This window comes from Echinococcus granulosus (assembly GCF_000524195.1).
Source record: "Echinococcus granulosus chromosome Unknown EG_S00013, whole genome shotgun sequence".
Lineage (NCBI taxonomy): Eukaryota > Metazoa > Platyhelminthes > Cestoda > Cyclophyllidea > Taeniidae > Echinococcus > Echinococcus granulosus.
The window spans coordinates 836,210-857,848 of NW_020170393.1; the positions used below are offsets into that span (position 1 = coordinate 836,210).

General features: G+C 44.3%; 4 protein-coding genes across 4 annotated transcripts; 1 reads left to right on the forward strand and 3 right to left on the reverse strand. All coding sequences in view use genetic code 11, as the record gives it.

The window, feature by feature from the left end:
• Positions 1-1,700: 1,700 nt before the first annotated feature.
• Positions 1,701-2,505, reverse strand: EGR_02805 (hypothetical protein; the record flags this gene model as incomplete). The annotated part of the gene is made up of 3 exons (XM_024492054.1): positions 1,701-1,819; positions 1,901-2,018; positions 2,056-2,505. The coding sequence occupies 3 exons, from the start codon at positions 2,503-2,505 to the stop codon at positions 1,701-1,703; spliced, it is 687 nt and encodes a 228-aa protein (XP_024353548.1).
• A 1,016-nt stretch (positions 2,506-3,521) lies between these two features.
• EGR_02806 (hypothetical protein) lies at positions 3,522-6,422 on the forward strand (the record flags this gene model as incomplete). Its single annotated transcript, XM_024492055.1, has 8 exons — positions 3,522-3,554; positions 3,972-4,116; positions 4,398-4,457; positions 4,618-4,707; positions 5,217-5,449; positions 5,743-5,912; positions 5,984-6,127; positions 6,206-6,422. 8 exons carry the CDS (start codon positions 3,522-3,524, stop codon positions 6,420-6,422), a joined length of 1,092 nt encoding a protein of 363 aa, XP_024353549.1.
• Positions 6,423-8,981: 2,559 nt separating this feature from the next.
• Positions 8,982-12,058, reverse strand: EGR_02807 (Forkhead box protein C2; the record flags this gene model as incomplete). Its single annotated transcript, XM_024492056.1, has 4 exons — positions 8,982-9,635; positions 9,709-10,261; positions 10,978-11,529; positions 11,970-12,058. The coding sequence occupies 4 exons, from the start codon at positions 12,056-12,058 to the stop codon at positions 8,982-8,984; spliced, it is 1,848 nt and encodes a 615-aa protein (XP_024353550.1).
• A 3,511-nt stretch (positions 12,059-15,569) lies between these two features.
• On the reverse strand, positions 15,570-20,862 carry EGR_02808 (Dynein beta chain, ciliary; the record flags this gene model as incomplete). Its single annotated transcript, XM_024492057.1, has 3 exons — positions 15,570-15,948; positions 17,746-17,835; positions 20,573-20,862. The coding sequence occupies 3 exons, from the start codon at positions 20,860-20,862 to the stop codon at positions 15,570-15,572; spliced, it is 759 nt and encodes a 252-aa protein (XP_024353551.1).
• Positions 20,863-21,639: the final 777 nt, after the last annotated feature.

A 21,639-nucleotide genomic window follows, 5' to 3' on the forward strand; every position in this document is an offset into this window, starting at 1 on the left:
ATTAAGCACTTTCATGACCAAAGTTAAGCATATCCGCAACCACAAATTACTTCCTACGCCCGATGTCGAAAACGTGCGCCATGTGTCTTGTGCCCTTTTTTTGATAAGTAGGTGTAAAAATTTATGTCACAGCCTGGTTAGGCTTGGAAATAAAAGAGTAAATGGGGCAGGGTCTTGACCTACTGTCAAAACCTCTATGTAGTCGTAGTGGTTGACTTGCCCTCGAGACCCCAGTAGTTAACTTGTTTCAACCTGTCCTGTTGGCATCGCCTAGATGTGAATTGCCCCAGTTCCTTTAGAGCTATTGAAATGGGTGAATGCAGGCGATCCAATTAGGCCCTTTCAATTACCCTCAGCTGTATGCCTGCGCCATTTGAAATTCAACAAACTGTGCATCTCTTGGGACGATGGGAATTTTGCATTTTAAAACTACCTTTATCAGAATGCTTCAAAGTGTACATTTCTTCGTAGCGCCCATTAATTAAACTATTATTTCAGGATTGGAAAAGTGCTCTTTTAAGGAAATGAGGAAATTGCAGGAGTCAAAAGTAGTGGGAAAAATCCATTTTTTCTTGAAGTTTACCAATATCAAGCGATCGGGAGCAGTTCCGAGATCCGATAAACGTAGAAATAAAGCAAGGGGAAGTGCAGAACAAAAAATCCGACGGCTAGGATGCAATGCAGTAAATTGCTTCCTAAATGTAGTCTAACCTCGATGCTAATGCAATTTTGAATGGTGGCCAGGACAAGCAAACTTGGCAAATGAATGTGGTTTTACAAAAACGGGATGAGATGGTTCACAATCATCGGGTAGAAAACTTTTGAGATGTTATATTAAAAGCACCTTATTTCTAGGTTCTATGGCGATATTTGGGAATCTAAAGAAACTCTTCATGGTGTTTGTAGGCAAATAAGGAGAACGTAACCATTCGTGACTTTATTTCCCAATAGAGTGAAATCAACCGAATAAAAGGAAAATATTTTTACTATGGTTGTATAAGGTTTAACACCACTACTAATCCCCAGCACAATTGGTGCTTTTGTAGGTGCTGGTACCATTCACAGTAGCTGATTTTGAGTAAACTACATGTCACTAAAGGAGCATTTAATAAAGCGCTTCCTATCTCAACGGGTTTATGTCGCTATTTTTTGACACGAACTCATCCAATCATGTGCAAAGTCCTAATTACTTGATAGTTTCCGGTCTGCTAAAAAAACAATGCCATGGTTTCAAAACACAGCACTTTTCTAATTACGCAGACGTTCAACTGCACACAAGTGCATTTACTTTAGTTCACCAAGTGAATTCCACATTTCCTGGCATTCCACTTGAAAAAATGATTCCTTAATTCCGACTTCTAAGCATCCCATTTCCAAAGGCACGGCTCACTAAATAAGCTTAAAACAGTTTTATTGCTATTTGCGAATGATGGCCGATAAATAACGGAATATCGGGATTAAAAATGTCCTTAGATCACACTGTTAACACAAGCGTGACACGATACTCAACATGGAGTTGACCCAAATGTCTACTTGGTTTTTTTGGAAGAAATAAAAAACCAAAAGTCACACAAACTAGGGTGAAAAGAAACCAGCTTTATTTTTGCTCAAATAATTTCTGAAACTACCTCAAACATCAGCAACTTATTATTTGGGCTGTGTCCTTCATATATTTAACCCGTTAATTAAGTGAAAGACACTTATCCCTCTTTTAGGTGTTGGATATACACATAGTAGATGTGCACTACGGAGTAGTGCACCGAATGCTTATTTAAAGGGTCCTCGTCTATGCGTCCACAAACGTTTTTACGCATTTTATCTAAATTAATCACGAATGCACTTTGTCTGACCCACTTTCTCAATGTTACGGTCGTTTTTTGTCAAAATAAGTGACACTCACCCAGAAGCATTTGAAGAAAATCCGTAGATGCAAATATGGCCACTTTTGCGCTGAAGAATTCGCCCGTAAAACGATTTTTTGTTCCAATTACCAGGTATTCTAGTGCCTTGCGCAAATCCTAATAGGGTATGGTAAATAGAGGAGAACGAACGTACGCTTCTAAGAGTGGCTAGAACTCGAACTCTGCCCTTCTGCAGGCCACTGCAGATATGCCAACTGTGTTGATGGCCAGGAAAGTCCCGACTCTCCACATCGAATCTACCGTAATTGCGCAGTTGCAGCAACTGCCCGGGATTTAGACGACGACTTTTATGTTGCTCGTCCTTCGCAAGAACTTGATACTCTTCAAAGTCTTGGTGCACGAACAGATCACCAACATCGGGGGCCTCGTTTCGGTTGTTGAGACTGGGAGTAAGTTGAGAAGGCGGCAAGCTAACAGACCAATCGGCCCACGTGAAGAGAGTCCTCTCAACCAGTGTGAGAATGTGTGAAAGGCATTCACTTTGAACCTCTGGAGGAATGTGAGGCAGGGAGCCGTTGGCGAAAAGAGACTTTTTCAGCGGTTTCGGTATGCGACATATACCGGGATCTAGTAGGGACTCCATCAAACCTCAGTCATTCAGGCTCGCACATCTAAAATTGACCGGATCGCAGACAAGTATGATGTCAGAGTCATAAAACGGAGTATTTTTGGTGGTAGTGTGATTCAAGATTCTCTTTATGAAAGGAGTACGGGAAATCCTCCGATATATGAAGCTGTTTTGGACAGTCAATTGTACAGTTGCGCAACCACTATATCAGCAAAAATATGGGCATTCGCAAGCAAAAGAGATAAAGTAAAATTTTTGTAATAATGACACAACTCAAAATAATTGTCCAACGCACATAGCATATACGTATATTTTGAGCAATACGAGACGCACACCTTTATAATTTTGGTGATGACGTTTACAATGTGTGTAAAGTATAAATGCATCAAAAAAGATAAACGTTAGGCTACCTAATTAAATACGTTCACATAATTTGAGAGAAAGCTCTAGTGGAGATATGAAATTTAATGCTCAGGGAAAAAACACCCCATGAGTATTTGACTCGAAAGTCAACCATTACTCTGCCAAAATCTACTTATTAAGCGAATTTATTCAAGACCTCAATGACGAAGTACACATTTCATTACCAGAGAAGATTAACAAACCGATGTCCTTTAATTTCGTGGTTCAAGGACAAATGGTTTTAAAATCGACTATAGGTAAAAGGGAGGACGATGAGTGGCTGGAAGAGCATCATTATCAAAGACCGCACGTAAAAAAAAATCAGTGGGAAATAAAAGTATAGGCGAGGTCTTACTTCTTTCTTTTAGCAAAGAATCCAAAAAAAGAGTTCCTCTAGCAGAATGAGATGCAAGAAAGGCCCCAATAATTGCCAGAAGTTGGTTACAAAACTTTAAAAGCATGCAGATAGAAACTTAAAAAAGACGTTATTTACCTTAGTAACAAAAAGATAGGTTATCCAGCTGTAACTAAAAAGGGCATTAGCAGCGCACACTCTTATCAGACATTTTGTGATGAGAATAGACATGCGATATATTGTTTTTTGCCTTACATTAAAAGAGTTAGAGTCGATGCAAGGCAGCCTCAACTATCTTGACCCACAAGTTATTAGCAATAAATTATTCCCAACTAACAAGTGCTCTTCGACGACTAAAAATAATTTAACAATTTGCAAACTACGAAAAATTGTTATTGGTTTTGCAGTTTATGCTTTGCCGTCTCTTTTTTTGATATTTTTTCTTAACGGTATTGCTTATAGCATCTGGATTTTTGAAATCAAACGTCAACCAATCATTCCCGGGCGCCATCTTTGTACTCTGCCTTCTGTCGTGTTCCCAAAGTCACCTTTGGTTTTTCCTAGATATAGACACAATCTTATTTCTCCTTATCTTCTATACGTCTGCTGTTGCGCTTTAATCCCTATTTCTTCTCATCGCACCAGGTCAGACTGAACAGCAATAGCAATGGACTTTGCATCAAAGGTGCCCTTTTTCTACATTTCCACAAGCACATTTTTCTAGATTTTTATTGTCCTTAGCCCACAACTTGAAGAAGCGAAGTTATGTGACGGAATCACGGAACTTCAACTGCAGAACTATCTAGTACCCTCGCTGCCTCTTTCCTGTCTGGTGGATGACGATTTTATCGCTGGCTTTTGTCATAGAGGTGTACTTTGTGTTTGAATCTTTGGTGGAATCATTTATGAATTGTATTTCCACTTGTTGCTACTTTTGTGGACTGTCTTGCGTTTACTGCCCTACGTCACTGTTAGTTGATTTTTTTGTATCAGATTATGGCCTACGTACTTGTTTCGGTCTAATCCACCCATTATTTGCTCGTCACCTGTTTGTATTATGTGATCATGGTAATAACAAAACTGGCTACTTTGGCTCCTGGTTGCCCCTTATGCATTGTTTATTTGATGGTGTTGTTAATTTGTGCTCTAGGTATCGTGGATATCATTCCTTTGGCTCATCACAATGATCTGGAGGTCTTTGTTAGGAAAAGTAAGCATTTTTTAAGTAGGGTCTTATTTCCACCATTCTCACAAGAACCTCTCTGCTAACTATACTATACCTATTCTGCATTTGTTCATTCGCCTTTCCGCATATAAAGTCAGCGTTCTTCAATGAGAAATTTACCATGGCCAGTTTCCCATATTTCCAGACATGCTGACCATCAATATGTCAGCTTCTGTCTACTCCGCTTTTGGACTGGCAGGTGTCAAGTTCATGTGCAACAACCGAAAGATGTACCGTAAGTTTCTAACTCCGCTTGTTGCCATCCCCTCTGAGCGTGTCTACTTGTTGCTTTATAAGTAATATATATAACCGTGCATGAAAGTGTCTTTATTTCTACAAGAATGGGAGATAGAGCCTGCTGCACGCTATTTTTACGTAGAGCTTTTTTTATTAGCTTTGTATTTTATTTTGAACCTAATTTCCTCGGTTGTTGTCTTTGCCTGTGCGTTGAAGCAAAGGTTCGCAAGTGGCCTGCCACCGGGCGGTGTTGAACCGAGGGAAGCCGCGGTACGCCTTAAACTAATGAGTAAGGAAAATAACGCTCCGGTGGAATAACCGGTGTGCTGGACTTGCTCCAGGCCTATCTTTGCAGGGTGCAGGCCTTCTCGTTGTGTCCTCCTACTCCGCGAGGACGCGTCGATGATAGTGGCCTACCCAAGGTCGAACTACAAGACAAACTTTGGGGTGGGGGCGGGTTGGGTTTGGGCGTGGAGCCTTGGTTACCCTCTCTCCTCTCTCGCGCAGACTTCAACATTCACCTGGGTTGGCCAACCTTCAAGCGCAATGACAATGCGCATATGCGACTGCGCAACTTCTTCAACAGTGAGGAGGTCACCTCTCGACGCCCGCCCGGTCCTTGTGTAGTGCGCTGGGCGGTGAACAAAAATATTGACTGGACGCGAGTTGAGAACGGCGGGTTGCCGGAGGCACCGCACCCCTACTCCTTGGCCCGTTTTCTGGCTCCCGACTTCCGCATTGTAAGTCCTCCCTCCAGTAGAAAGGATGACTCGCCATTCGGTTTCCACTACATTGTGGTAAATTCTGAAAGTAACAAACATATGCGCTTGAATTTTCGGCACCGTTTCAGCATCTTTATTTTTGGGAAGCCGATAGTGAAGAGGAGTATGTGTGGCCTTTTTGAGTTGCTTTGATTCTTTTTCCTTGCGGCAAGTGGTTTGCCACCCGAGAGATTTGGTAGCTTTGAGCACAGGATCCAATGAATATGATGATTGACGACGAGGTAACTTTTAACGCATTATTTTGCCTTCAGGCCATCCCCACAGTAGAAGTGTGTAACCTAGAGGCCGGAGCTGAAGTCCCACGATTTATCGAAGCAAACTCCTCCGTCGATCATCCATCGGGCTCCTCAGTTGATCATGAGTCTGCTCGCATCGCGCACTCCACTCTTCAACAGATGGCCGCCGGTGTCTATCCTGCAAAGTGAGTCGAACTTGATTCATTTTGCGCATTTCTGCTTATGTCAAGTTACTGTTTTTTTTCTCCCACTTCAGTGACAGTTACTTGTCCCCCCTGTCTTCGCGTCGTGTGTCGGCTTTTGCGCCGGGCGAGGCGATTTGTCTGCGGGGCGCAACAATCCTCACCATTTCTGGGATCTTCACTTTAGAGCAATGCCAAAAGTTGGAGGATCTACTAACGTAAGTTCTAATTCACCCAAATGATGGTTATGATGATGACGTGCTCTTTTAATTTACCCTTGACCCTTCGTGCCTCAGTGAGGTGGTGCGCACCAGCCCGTCAGAGAACTCGGTGGCTTTTTTCGCAAGCCGTCAGATCGAGTCGGATTGGTTCCCCTCAATTACGGAGAAGAAGAAGGATGGCCACTCCCCGGTCTTCTTCCAAAAGCTCCTGGCTCCTGTCTTTACGGCCAGTCGACCCTACGTGCTGACGCTCAACTTTGTACCTGAGTTGACCTGCGAGATCAAGGAGTAGGCTGTCTCATTCCCTCTCCTATACATGTACATTTTTATCGGTGTTTTATCTATTATCGGAGGGAAAATGGGACAATTTTATCTAAGGTACGATAATATTTTCTGTGAAGTTTGCTATTTCATGCTCCAAGAACAGGATTGGGCTAGTGGTTTCTTCGTTTTGGGCCATGAATGTTGCTTTTTGGCTAGTGTTTCTACGAAAAGGGATTGGCAAATGGAGTATGCTTGTTGTGGAATATCGTTTGGCTTTTTCACAATCGCTTGATTACTTTCCAATGCAGTTCTCCCTGCAACCTCTGCCAGACCCCCAGCATATACTACCACTACTAGGTAACAGCCTCCCTATGCTTTAGATTCATACATTCGTCTTCGGTCTTGCCTCCCAGTTAGCTGCAAATCGCACAATAACCTGTTAGGGCCGAAACAGAAGCTAAAATCGCGCTTGAGTCGAGAAAAGGACTTTGTAGTTAACTGATGTTTGTTTAACTGTGAGTTATTAATTCTTAAGGAGTCTGCTTCCTTCTTAGTTGTACAATCTTGAAGCCGTCCTCATAGCCTTCAAGATCTATACAGTAGCGTACTACCCTTTTGTATTGGAGTCCCCTGTTGCGAATTCAGAAAAGTCTGATGGTTCTCTCCGGTGTTTGCACATTCCCCTATTCTTCGACTTCCTACTCAAGAGCTATTAGTTGCTTCCTGAGCGTTTTTACGTTGCCATTTCTACTAGTAGCCCACGGAACTGTTCCAAATCCAATAATCCAACACTCGGGAGATCACGTACCTGGATGGGTTGGTGTTAGCAACGGTGAAATATTAGAAATGAGAAATTGATCGCTAATAATTATGGCTCAGAGTAATGGTACTTAACTATCCGGCCTCTTTCACCCCCTTACGGACCAACCTTTGTGACTATGGCATGGATCTACTCACCCTGACCATGGCACTAGTGGCCTCTGCACGCCCATAATGAAGCTCACTTCCGATGCCTTGGAGACAGATCGGAGGTTTCGATAGCAGAGTTGCGAATAGTAAAGACAAATTTATGTTCTAGATAGTTCCAGCCTCCATTCTAGTACCATGATGGTTTTGTGATATATTTGCCCTTTAATCAATCATACGGCACTCGCCCCCTTCGCATTACCTGTCGCATGGATGGACTTCAGTGAAAAAATTACAAGTTCAAAAGTAGTTGGGTCATAAGATTTTTGAGCAGTTAGCAGTCCAATTCCGAGATTTCAAAGAGTCTGGACCAAGCCCTGAAGTATAAAACTACGCGTCAACTCCAGGCAAGCAGTTATACCAACTTCTGCAGCAAGAGGAGATAAATTTGCTGCTTGAAAATGGACAATAAAAGCGTGAAAGTTCTTAATTCTCCGCTGTATATTCTCTGAAGGTACTTCAAAAATGCGTGGGGACAGTCATTGTTCGAGACCATGGATTATCCAGGTTGAAAAGAGTGCATCCATTGGTTAGCCTGACAGAATCGGTGCTCCTTCGTCAACTTCTTGTCATTCATTTTTGCAATACGGTCGAAATGGTGACCGGAAATGTTACGAAACCGTCATGGTTTAAAATTAGTGTTGCGTACAACCCTATTTCAAATGCAACCGGGACTTGCGGGCTTCTCAAAGTAATGCAAGTAACTAATTTCAGGAAGTGGCAACATAATTCTATGCTACAGTGATGTGCTTGTCCCTGCGTTCAATCAGTGTCTACAAAGAGTCATTGCGGTTGTACCACCCCAGGGCAGCCTATCTACCTTGAGACCCAGCGCGCAATTTCACACAGGTGAGTGCGTTCCACCCACTGACAGAATATTCACGGGCATGCAGGGCTGAGAGGTACCAAGGTCGACGTGTCATGGCCATCTTCTGAGCATGAGTTTCCCACCGCTGGTGCCTTTGTCAATATCAGCTGTTTCTGTGCCTCCATTAACGAGAAACTGCATCATCGCCCACTGTCCCATCACTTCCGCTAAGAATCTTGACCTTACGACCTTACCCTCCTCTGTGTGTGATTCGCCTCTCACACAGCTCTGACGAAGTCACTCACACTTCTGGTCCTCCAGCACTTTTGTAGGCCATAATAAAGCCACTTCCAGACTCTTTTCTTAATAATCATGTCCAGGAGTCACTCGCAGGTTAAGATGGTAACAGCGGAGAGCGTGCTTGGAGTTACTGTCAGGAGTTGTCTAAATCTATTGGGTGACGTGATAATGAACAAATGTCCCTCTTCGTGTTCAATTAATGGGCCATTGTATCGTCGTGGTCGCACTGTGTACCGCCAATTGTCCAACCCTTAAAATACGCCTATCTTGATGCACAATTGGGTAGAGGTTAAAGAATCTTATTTAACTCAGGTTTTCAAATGGCCATAACTCCAGTGGTTGGGTGTTTCATTGCCCGAAAGCAATAATATCTACAACGATGCTATTATGAGTACTAAAAAACTGCAAGCCAATGCAAATCATGAACTTTATTACTGTCGCATACAAAATTTACTTGTATAATAAATACGTGCAAAAAATCTTCACCATAATTAGAAGAAAGGACTTCACACTTCATGGTTCTGGTTTCAGAGGCAGGGCGTATCCACTGACATCATCCTCACTTGTGAATCTTGCCACCTCACCTTCGCCACCGCCACCGCTGCTACCGCTGTAAGTGTAGGTGCGCGTCGGTGCGTAGTCTGAAGCGCTCAACGGCAGCGGCGGTAGTTCTGCTGCCACGATCGTGGCCCCTTGCGTGGTGATCAGGTTCGAGTCGGGTGAGGTGCTAGTAAGGCTTGTTGACGAGTCATGCGAGGTGGTGTTGTAGGGTGCTGTCACCGCTGCTCCATGACCGATGTTGAACCACCCGGGCAGTGGCTGCTGGCTTAGCTGTTGCTGGTGGTAGGGATGCTGTTGATGGCGATGCTGCTGCATTTGCATAGCACTATTTCTAAAGTGGCTTGACATCATTAGGTAGGTGCGATCAATAAGGCCGGTGTCACCGACCCAGGCGCTGGGTTGTGAATAGTGGGAGGGGGATTGAAAGGCATACATTCCACTTGGGGGGTGGGGACAGGTGGTGGACCAATCGAGGCATTGGGCACTAGCAGCAATTTGTCGTGATGTCCAGAATTTAATATCACTGCTGTTAGTCATCTGTGGGAAGGTGGGCAGTACCTGCGGTGTGTATGCCTGAAGCTTTACCTGTTCGTCTGATTGCAAGATCTGCGATGGTGAGCAAAACTACTTATTTTAAATAAGTAACATATCGTGGTGCAAATCGTTTACCGAAACTTACCGCTTGGGCAGCATACTCGCGCTCCACAGCCCTTTCTCTACCTGGGCTCCAGTCGTAGGTTACCGAGTTTTCATTCTGCTCCGCATCCTTAGGTTCCACCTCGGTGCTCTGATAAAGAGGGTAAGTAGGTTGATGAAATGGGAATCCCCCAAAACGTTGTAGGGAAGCCAGCGGGTAATAATGTGCGTCTTCCACATTCTGGCCTTCCTGATTGGATGCAACCTGATTAGGGTCGGCAACCACTGTGACTGGTGAGGAGATATCAATCTGCTTTTTAGCGGTCTTTACAGCACATCGTTTTCGACCGCTTTCAGCACTGATGGAACCGGGTGATGCAAAAGGCGACTCCTTGTGACTCGTCTTAAATCGTCTCTTTCGACGCAAATAGGAGCCGTTCTCAAACATTCCATGTGCCGCCGGATGGAGGGTCCAGAAGGCACCCTTGCCAGGCCGCTTATCGTCGCGTGGAACCTTCACGAAGCAATCGTTTAGGCTGAGATTGTGACGAATGGAGTTTTGCCAGCCCTGCTTGTTTTCACGATAATATGGAAATCTGAAAGTAACGGAGATTAGTTTATGGGTACAAGCAACATCCTCATAACTTTACAGGTGAGAGAGGTGATGGTCTACGCTGCGGGATTATTGGGTAAACGTAGAAGGAACCTTCTGAGGCATTCTTTATTTGCATAAGCCAATACGGTTTCATCTCTCATCTAGTAAGAGAATGAGAAGAATTTGTGCAGAACAGAGATCCGCTAATTTAAATCCAATCCTAAGCGAGGATTTAGTTAATGCAATATTAAAATATAAGTGATGGAACTGAAAGGAATAGCCTAGGCAATACTTGAAGGAAATATGGAAAATTGTCAGTTGCATGATGTTTGCTGAACTACGGGTAAATATGAAGGAGACGTTTTACATCCACCTTTTTAGACTCTGGGAGCGTCACATTACTAGGACGGATGTCACATTTATAGCCTTTTTATTACAAAAGGACAATAGGCCAATCAATGTTATTAAAAGTTAATCCTCAACAAAGTGTGAATGGTAAGAGCCTTAACATTAAGAAACAAGAAAAGAGTGTATGTTGATCACATCGAAGAGGCCAAAAATATAATTTTTACTCATGTATCAAGGTGTGATACTGATCAATGGTTTTGAAAAGCCGTTAGATAGGGCTCTTACGCTAACGAATGATAACATATCAACACGAAAACTCTTGCATAAAACAAGAAAAAAAGTCAGCTAACTTTGCATCTCATAACTGACCTCTCCGCGATAAAACGATAGATTCCGCTGAGCGTTACCATCTTGTCAGGTTGTGCATCAATGGCCATGCTGATTAGAGCAATGTATGAGTACGGCGGTTTCATAGATTGCTCACTCGTGGTATGGATCTGTGAGGTGGAGGGAAATGTATAATCAATCTCCTCCGAGTCCGGCATTGAAGCGGCTGCCGCCCCCGCGGCCGCAGCTGCAGAAGCAGCCGCAGCAACCGATGAAATTGGGCCGAGATTGGCTGAGAAAGAGGGCATCTCTGTCTGAAAGGGTGGAACCGTAGTCTCTTGTCCTCCGTTGAGAGGGTTGGTCTCCAAAGGAGGACCGATTGGCCAAGAGTTGGGAGGAAGATACTCACTAAGAGCAGCAATATCCTGATGCTTGTGTTCGCCATTATTAGCAACCTGTGTTTGAGTGTTTTCACTGACATCATTCCTTGTATTTGTGTTGTAGTAAACCTGCTGACTGTGGGGGTGTCGACTGCTCTTTTGCAGGGCATGCATTGATTCTGCCCGTGGATGTGTGTGTATGTAAGTGTGTTTACTGAAATAACAAAAACATAACCTAGTGTGTTTGTGTGTGTGGTATGAGGTGCTGGAAAGATCGAATGCACGGCACCTCCGATGTTGTTCTAACTCGGCCACCCGTGCGTCAACCAATAGCAGTCGTGAGCCGACTGATTGGTACGCAGTTTGGGCCTTGCGTGCTTACGATTGGCTAATCAAAGCGCAGGGGCATGCATGGGGCGTTCTTTTATTGGCGCGTTCACTTGGGGATGGAAAGTCATTCGGAAAACGCCTGAGACACCATTCATCAACAGTTCAAACAATATGCGAAATTAACCAAGTATGTACAAACTTATTACATAATCCTGATTTTGGATATCATGAAAGTGAGCTGGTGGAATAATTAAAATAATTCAAAGGCGTTTCGAAAGAGGTATCATGGAAGGCATCAGTCTCTAAATGGAAGACTCCTTTTACCTCGTTTGGAGAATCCAATATCCTGCGAGAATATTATTCTTATTATTCCATTCAGAATCGTTCCATTTAAGAATTATTTTCCCCTTCATTCTTTTATGCTAGTTTTTGTTTGTCTCTCACAAAGGTAATGAATTGTTTACGCAGAACTGTTTTAGATGTTCATGAGTTAATGCTTTTTGGCGGATCTGCGCAAATCATGGCTTGTTCAAGCAGTCTCGGCAGATAAGATCCTTGTAGCATAACCAAAAAAACATAGCCACAATTACTGTTGAAATGACTTTATATGCTTCTGAAAATAGCCGTTGAAAGGGGACTTGTCACCGAATCTGAGCACACACATGGCGTAGGTAAACACATTGCCAAATTGTAAGCAGCAGCTCTCTAGCTAACAAGAGGGGAGGATAGGGCAATGCGTATCTTGCTTCTGTCTGGACTTTGGACCCAAACAACGCAGTGGGGCTTGCTTGCTTGCCTGCCTGCTTACGTGCACAACTTTCCCTCATTTTGCACATAAAATGTGCAGAAATTGCAAGGTAGTTTGCTAAATTTAAATCCTAGTGATTTCTGTACCAGCAACACTTAGCGATTTCACTGCTGACGAGGTCCGATAGAAAGTCCCCTATATCTCAAGGTATGTGTGTGGAGTGGGTAATGCCGTAGAAGGGACAATGAGATTCTTTTAATCGAGGCCTCTAATTTTCATTTCTGTTGCCGTTTCCCCTCCATACAAGTACAGCAAATGATATGCTTTGATTTCCACGCAGAGCTGCTAGCATGCTGTCATCCCACAACCCAGTTTTAAGAGATGCTGCGATTGTTTTGCTTGCCTAGCCACACAAGCACAGTGATGAAGGGAGAAGCAGAATGGCGCACAGACACCTACCAACCGCATTCTGTAGGGCCCTTTTGCTGTTGTGCAACTGCGTTCTCACCGAACAGTCTTTCTACCTCAGTGGGACATGAGTGGCGCCAGGCAGTCGACTATCAACAGTGAAGCTGTTGCGGAGCCGTTGTTGTGGGACAGGTAATCGGTCAGACACTTTTCGACCAGAAGGGGGTTCACTTTTTAAATAATGTGTTCAAGGTTGACATCGAAGAACTTTGGCATCGTGGCGCCTTCGTAATAATTTTACTCGATAACTCACGAAACGCGTCACCTCAGGGACCGATCTTGTGTAGGATCCTACGCCGCTATTCCAACCACTGACTAAAACATAGAACCTCAAAACTTTGATTTGCATTTCAGAAAACAGTTGGTGGACATGTGTCAACTCAAATACCGCTTCAATGACATGCGTAATACAACTTTTCTTCTTTTCACTAAACTGCGAGGTACCAAAAATGGGTTGCCTTATATTCAAACATCTGGATTTTACACAAGTGGCTCTACCATCATTGTCGTAGTGATTCTTCAAATTTGTTAGTCCTCTAGTCGACTAATTTGAAGTCCTGCAAGATCTCTTTTCCCTTAAATGAAGTAATGAGGAATCACCTGCACCTCCTTATATTGAAGCGTAGTTAACAGACTTAAAATGACTCTTTTGTGCACTTCGTAGGCTTGATTGATGTAGATGATGGGTCAGGAGGAAAAGTGTCTTTGATTTGGAGAATGATTAAGCCCATTTGATTGGCGGTACAAGTTCAATCTCGTGATTTAGAGGTACTAAATCGGTATAATTAGGTTGTTAGAGCCATAACAAGCATAATTAACACTGCCATTTAAACTGCCCCAACCCTTGTATAATCGTGGTTGGTGCAAATTAGGTAATGATTGGGCTTAAAATACAATACTCGATGAGCAAGAGGGCTGATTCTTCATTTATCGTATAGTGATGAGCCAGGTTAACCACCCTGCTCAATCCTCTAGTTAAATTCAAGGAATTTTTAAGCACTGTTATCTGGTTTACTTAATAAGGTTAAAAGTACGGACAATAATTCACCGTCCCCGTGTCCACCTCCCGAGGTAGCCATGTTAATTGTTTCAAGTTCTAAACCGTGGAATGTAATCGATCCCGCCTGCACCGCATATACACCCACACCAGCCCACTCGCGGTCAGGCTTTCTGCAATGTTTGTTTTTCCGGAAGTTCCCACCCCTGCACCACCACCAACACCGATGGGCCGCAGCCCGCCCAGCGAAACGCCACTGGCACTCCGCCCCTACCCCTTATTCACCACCTCTGCGCCCACACCACCAACCCCATCAGTTAAGCACCTGATCGGATTATAATCGGTGTCAATTGGGGGGACACAGAGTGAAGGGGGGAATGGTGTTGTGGGAAATGGGGAGAGGTGAACGATCGTAGTGATTGGCTACTGGGATCGCTGGTGTGCGTGTGAGAGAATGCATACTTCCCCAACGAACTTGAGGACCGGCTGAAATAATAACCATTGTCCAGACTCGTCGGACATACATGTACTCGTACCAGTGGCAAAGATTACAAAATCGTAGTAGACATTCTTTTCTCTTGACATGCCACATATATTGTCGATGTCACAATCGTGGTGTGTTCAGTAGGAAGTCCTTAGCTCTTCTCAGAAAACCACTATGTCAAGACTTTTGGTAATACTTTTTCTAACACAGGTTTATGTGTGTGTAAAGGGAAATATAAGATAATCTAGCAGAAAGGTTTACTATTGTGGCTGACTTATAGCAGAGACCGAAATCTCTGCCGAATGCGGGACATTTTCCGCTCAAAAGCTGCCGAGTCAGTGTCCATACACTGTTAAAAATACAAAGATTTGCTTTAGGGGTAATAATCGACATCTTAGCATCCAGTCTGCAAGCGGATGAAGGGATTTTTACAAAATATGACTGTCCTGTCATTATCATGCATCAGTGGTACATTTGGCCATGCCTATGCAGCTTTTCGAACTATTTCACTATCTTTATCAAGTCAAGGATACAGATTTTAAAAAAAAAAAGAAGATCGAGATCTCGCAAACATGTATCAACACACCTATGCGATCACACCCGTTAGAACTCCCCTTACCATCTCTTTACATCTCTGGCCGCTAATTTGCGGTAGTTACGATATATGGCAAATGCATGACATGCAAAATCAGGTCTACAGTATCACGGCAGGCGCGTGGAATGGATGGCGATGAAACTGGGAGATAGCAGCGGCACCTGAATCCCCTCCTTCTACCGCCCCCCCCTCTAATTCCTTCGGAAGGTTGTGGCGGGGAGCATGTATCGCCACCAATACCCGCACCTAAAGCTATGCAACAGTAGTTGCAGGTGCCGCGATAGTCAGCGAAATGGCAAATTGTTACAACCCGACTAGGGCAGTCAATTTTGTAAAAGGTGGGACAGCCAACCAATCACTGACACGTTTTCCCAAAACACGGCACCTCCTGTCTCCGTTCTGGGCGACTATCTCCTCCTATTCCTTCCCTCTCAAACTTACTTTTTTAGTCATTACCGCCTTCATCACCTAGATGTGTAGATGGAATTAAAAGCGTTGCACAGCTCTTTCATCCATCATTTCGATGATCTTCCTCCTCACGAGTCATCAGAAATAAACAAATCTGAGACGCGCGTCTGAGCACTGTCAGTGACAAATCATTTCCAACTAGAAAGACATGTTTATTAGGTAAATTATTTGTGCATTACTGCTGAGCCAGTATTGGCCGTCGAGTGGTGTTTAATTCTGCACAAATGGGTCTCCACTTGCCCATCTAGTTTGTCCAGGCGCTTTGCGAAACGCTCCATCTGGCGTTCCACATCGACTGATCCGAAGGGGGCCTCGCATGCACTTGCAATGTGACAGGCTTCCTGTCGCAGAGCCTCAGTGTAGCCCACGAGCGCTCTCTTCATTCTCTCAAGGTCGGTGCTGCAGGGCTTGTTTGCTTGGGCCACCGAAGCAGCCTCCTTCGGTGTAATTGTAGAAGCACGCGACTCGACCTCGTCCCAGTCCGATTCCATGGTCTGTGAGGCTGTGCGCAAATTCACTCCCCCACCGCCTTCGATTTCTTCACTTATAAATCGATATCATTGTAATTAATTAATTAATAATCAATCGACTGAACCTAATAAAAAGCTGGAAGTGGTCTTTAAAGCAAAACGTGCTTCCGTTTGTGTTGAGTGCGCTGTTTGGTGGCAAGGATGATCGTGGGGCAAGGGCGTTGAGAGCACTGCAAAGAATTCGCCACCAGTTACCCCCACTAGCCCGCTGGAGGAGGAGACAAGAGTTTCTCTCCAGCGGGTTCAGCTGATGGATGGATGGGGTTTTTAGCCGACTCCACAGGTCATGGCGATTGCGTAATCGGAAGCTGGGCATTGTATTTCAACTGGTGAAATCACAGACATCCTTTATAATCTGTGGCATGATCAGTGGTCCTGCATGACAAGGTTACTGCATAATGACATCTCCCATGCCGACAAAACGGCATTTTGGCACGTACGAAACGGGCGCACGTGAACCAGACCTTTGCCTTTGTTAAAAAAATTGGATTCTGCTCTGTTTACCCTTTTTTAATGCAGCCTTTTGTTTGCTGCGGATCAAGTCCACTTGAAATCTTGCCTGTGGAGGGGGTCAGGCAATGAATCGCCATCTCTCAAATCATTGGTTGGAGGTAACTTCGGCCTACCAATTAACGTCATCCTCAGCCCTTCTTTACCTCGCTTCATTAGGAGTCAGCGACTCCTTTTTTGTCGTCCAACTTCTTTCCTTAGTCTCCGCAGTGCCACTGAAGCCTGCAGTGTTGCATGCTGTATCGTACAAGGTGCCTTTAAACATCGAGATTTATCGCCAAACGTAATTCCATGTCAACGCTGTCCAAAAACAAAGTCAATGTAATTCCCTATTTACTTTGATGTCAGTTTATTTATAATCGAGTGCAAAAGTCAAACTGATGAGAATAGAGCTATTGCAGGTCTGTGAGGCTGTTACCAGCATCGTAGTCACCGAACACATAGATTTTGGGGTCATGTAATCAGATTATTCTTCTAATCAAGAATAGAAATGAACTTCTGTCCAAAATATCACCTTTCTGGCAAAAGAATGCATCTCTTTAGTACCAAGGTGTATCTAAAAAAATTTGATTTTATCCACTGGGTTCACAGGCAGCAGAAGTGGCCAAAGCTTCTAGTTAATGAACAATTATTTGGCCCCAGAATCATGACCAAGGTGCGATAAAAATGCTAAGAATACAATCCCAAAATGATTAGGAGGCATGTCTTGAGGAATAATTTAAAGAAGATTTAATTCAAGAGCCTAATGAGAGCGTCAAGCACCTCACAAAGCCCTATATCCCTCTTCCTACCTCTTGTGAAATACATCCAAACACCGGTAACGACTACCAAGTCCTAAATTTTGAGAATTCCTCAAGTGATATTCCCCCGCACTTGGGGAAGATCCAGGAATGGATATCCAAGACTCTCATCCAGTCTCCTAGATTTTATGCTTGAAAGTCATTAAATGCTGGCACTTGGAAGGCCGCTTAGATAGACCTCTAGCAATCATCCCTGCCTCATGATCTGTAGAAATGCTACTGACAACTGGAGCAACACCAATCAAGAATCATCTAGATTAGTTGGTCAGGGAGCTGTCTGCGGTACCTGTGCAAAGATGTCAAAGCAGTGAACACGCGATGTGTTCCCCTTCTCTCCTCTTTTAGCTGGACGGACCACAGATAGGTATGACTGTGGAGTACTGAAGTAAAAACAAAGTAACAAGAAGAGAAAGACGCAAAAAACTTATTTGCAAGGAACTGTTTTCAACCCCTTTTCTTAATAAGTAACATTACATTTAGGCCAATGATCCTACGACTACCTGTAGACATTCGCGATGACCACCACATTCCTCCGTCCTTCAACATACTTCCCCACTGGATGAAACTCCAGATCCAGTGGAATTTCCGAGCTGAAGAAATGACGTTGCAGTCAAGCGTTGCCCCAGTTGCATGGAAATTCGATGACTGAAGCGGTCGATTTGTGGGTGCCTTCCTTACAGGACTGAGTACGTTGTGATGGCCGACACGGGGGGATGACCAGGGCAGAGGCCGGAGAAGACGTTCATAAGGGGAGAGGGGCTATGCAATACTGTAATTGTAGTTACTCCGCCATTGTACCTCCTCTTCGTTGACAATTTGGCGTGTGTCACTAAGGGAGTCACTAGTACCGCACTCAGAGATAAACAGAGAAGCTAAGGCAGCCGTTTAAGGAGTCGAAGGTGCTTTCAGAAAGGGACAGAATTTGCTGTAAGTGTCGGGACTTTGCCAAAATTGAAATGCTAGATTGCACTAGCACCGTATAAAACTTGTTATGGATTTCCGGTGGCATGGTAGGCAAATTCGAGTTACATGGCAGCACCGAATCCTCGTGTGGACTGGCTCTGGGCAGTTGAGATCACTTTCTTCCCTGGGCACATGGGTTGGAGCCAGCGCGGAGGGGAGGAGGGGGCTAGGATGTAGTCAAATTTAGGCCACAGGTGTCACTTCAACAAAGGTATTCATGTACTTACAAGGATAACTGCATACATGCAGGTACACGAAGGCACACACACACACACACCTGTTTTAACCATTTGTGATTCTGCATTCCCCTTGAGATATGCTAAAAGTGAGTGGAGTAAATGACACACCTTAGAACCCCCTATCACCCTGCTCCCTGTTCCACAAGCTGCTGTCATAACGATTACAAAACACTCCACCCGTGAGTGAATTACAAAGAACAAGGCATCCATCAATCACACATGGTTGAACTGGTACCTCCTGTCAATAAGTTATTAGCAGCGGTGGATTGTAAAGACAACGCTTGCCAACATTATCAGCCAAAAGGCAAGACTGCACATTTCGGGTTTGGCTAGCGCCTGAAGGAAGGTTAACTAAGCATCGGTCAATCGATGCATCAAGGCGTCAGTGTCAACGGAGGTCGCGGCGCCAGACATTAGCCGGCACGCTTCTGCAATGCCCACCACAGCATGTTCGCTTGCCCACCTTAAACAAACACCTCGCCAGCTTGGTAACAAGGCTCCACAAACATAACCTTCTTTTTTGCCCATCCGGTTCACATTGGAAGAGGCATGATGATAACCTCGGCTCCAACACAGACACACTGGCAACCCCTCAGCGCTGCAGACCGCAATTCCACCTGTACCCAAATACGCATCACCGTCTCCGTGTTTGGTTAAAGGAGAGCTGAGCTGAATGCCTTCTTGACCGCACACTCCTGTCTCAAACTGACTGTAGAGTGGTTGTGCTGCCAACTTGCCAGTGATACAGGACAAGAGCCATCGGGTGGGTGCGCTTGAAAACTCTTGTCAGGAGACGGAAACCACAAACCCGATTGAGGATCACATCCTATTAGGAGGGGCAGAATCAATGGCGATGAGGTTAGGGTAGAGGTGAGTCCCGAAGTGTGGTAGTCTGAAAATATCCCCACTCACTAGAATACACACACAGACACAGAGGGACAGAGACATGCCTGCCTCACACCTGACTAAGATTGACAAACCCAGATGGCGAATCATAGTGAACTATCAGATTGTCACGTCCGCATGACTTCCGCCTTGTTTTCGTCTCGGTGGGGGCGCCGTGTCAGTGAGGTCGCATTCACCTGCCTTAGGCAAACACATAATGCACATCCTGCCCACCCGTGACCCCGAAAAAACTTAGTACAGAAAGCAATGAGGATTAAATAGTCAACAAGACAAAATTGCAACTTAATTTTGAGCAGGAGCAACTTACCCTCAGCGCGACGTGCACAGAGGCATGAATGCCCAAATTTTCACAGTCACGATGACTGACGAATTTTGGCAGAGCTTTCTCGACAAGCATGATAACCTATCATTTAATTATCCCTAGGATATAACTGCAAGCACAGAATAATACCATATATTAGTAAGATACTTTCTTTAGTTGTCCACCTGTTCATCCTTTGCTCGGGCTTCTACAAGCCTATAGCCTACTGGTGTAGCCGGATTGCTAACATCAGTGGACAGCATTGCAACGTCATAGGTGCAAAGTGCTGCTGTGGTGATATACAGATTACATATTCGCATCAACGTTTGCAACTACCGCAATTTTGTGATAACTGTCGGTAGAGCAGAAAAGTCTCGTCTAACACAGTGGTTGGAAGTTAAGATCAGAGGGCGTCGATTTTAGTAAAGTGTTTCAAAAAAAGTTAGTGACCATGGGAATCGACGCTTTCCGCCTTTAAACGTTTCTACTTTCCTTTTTTTACAAGACATGAGAACGCGAAGGTGATTAAGAATCCTACCTAAATTGACGATGTCTACGAATGCGGATAAAATGTTCCCCTCTAGTTAGTTACAACTCATCAGATAGGCACCTGAGTTTGTGACCTTTTGGTTCCTTTGCGTGTGTATCAGATACTCACAACCACGCTCATGTATGGCGCCATGATTTGGTGGACGTATCAAGAACTGCACAACCATCTTCATCACTCCTGTAAGACAAAAAGGTGATGCCATACTTATAACATTTAAGTAGGTTTAATAGAAAATATCAGTGAAAGTCAAGTAGGGGTCAAGTGGGTGAGGTATGGGAGGGCTGCGCAAAAGGTTGACCTTTTAGAAAGATTGTCACGCCTGGAAGCACCATCTTAGCCGGTTTAGCCTTTGTTTTTAAGTTGAAAACATGGGACCATGGCTCTTCGTCTTATATACGGGACAGGCGTAGGTGCCTCGTGTGTTCTGCTTGTCAACGGGAAGGGCCTTGACGAAGACCATGGGTAGAGTAGCAACCAACTCCTTGGGCTTTGCCTTTACCAGCAGACCAGTCTGCGTGTCCCACTGTGCGCCTTCCACAAAGAAGCTGTGCACGAACGCACCGTCCCTTGGAGGTCCTGTCAGCTCCTCCCTTGTCTTCCGCGTCACATCCACATTTAGTGTCACTCGATCAAGTGGCCATTTGTTCTTTCTTGACATCTGCTGGATGATTACCGTGAGAAAGGATTGTGAACTAGGCAGTCTTCTTAATCAATTTCACTCGGTAGGGATGCAAAATCACTTACCCAAATTCCCCATTTCCTAGCTTTTGCAATCATATCGGCGTTTCATGAATGCTATAGCTACAGACCAGGCTCTGGTAGTTTAGGTGGGTAAAATTGTGTCAGAAAAGACTGATGGTCAGTTAACGTTTTGGTTCTAAATGAGTTCCTTGAGGAAATGCAAAATTATCCTCGGCTTAACGCTTATGCAATTGCACTTTTGGAAAGTCACCATGAAAAATGTAGTTTTTTGAAAATAAAAAATATTCTTATACTTCATTCCTATACTTTTCTTGCTTCAGTCTGCACAATTTCCGTAGCTAGCCCACACTAGAATTTGTTCATATTTTGCATTATTGTGTACTGAACCATGAAATGCAGCATTCAGAAGCCATAGCTTCGGTCTCAAAAAGGGAAAAAAGTCAGGGCCGATATGACATTATCTCGTTTACAAAGTGGTCTTGAAGGAGTGACTCAGGTGGGTTGGTCACATGTACACTTCAATTTTAACGCAGTCAGTTCATTTGCATGTCTTCAGTAAACACAGCCTCCAATGCAAAGTAAAAGGTTCTGGGTTAGCAAGGGGGGAGGGGGAAGGTTTGGCAGGAGGCTCGGAGACGGGCCATAAGTTGCTCCTGTGTTTGGACTTTGGACACAAACAGAGGAGGAATGAGTTCGTTGGTGTGGGTATGGGTGAAGGAGGTCCCCTTCTTTT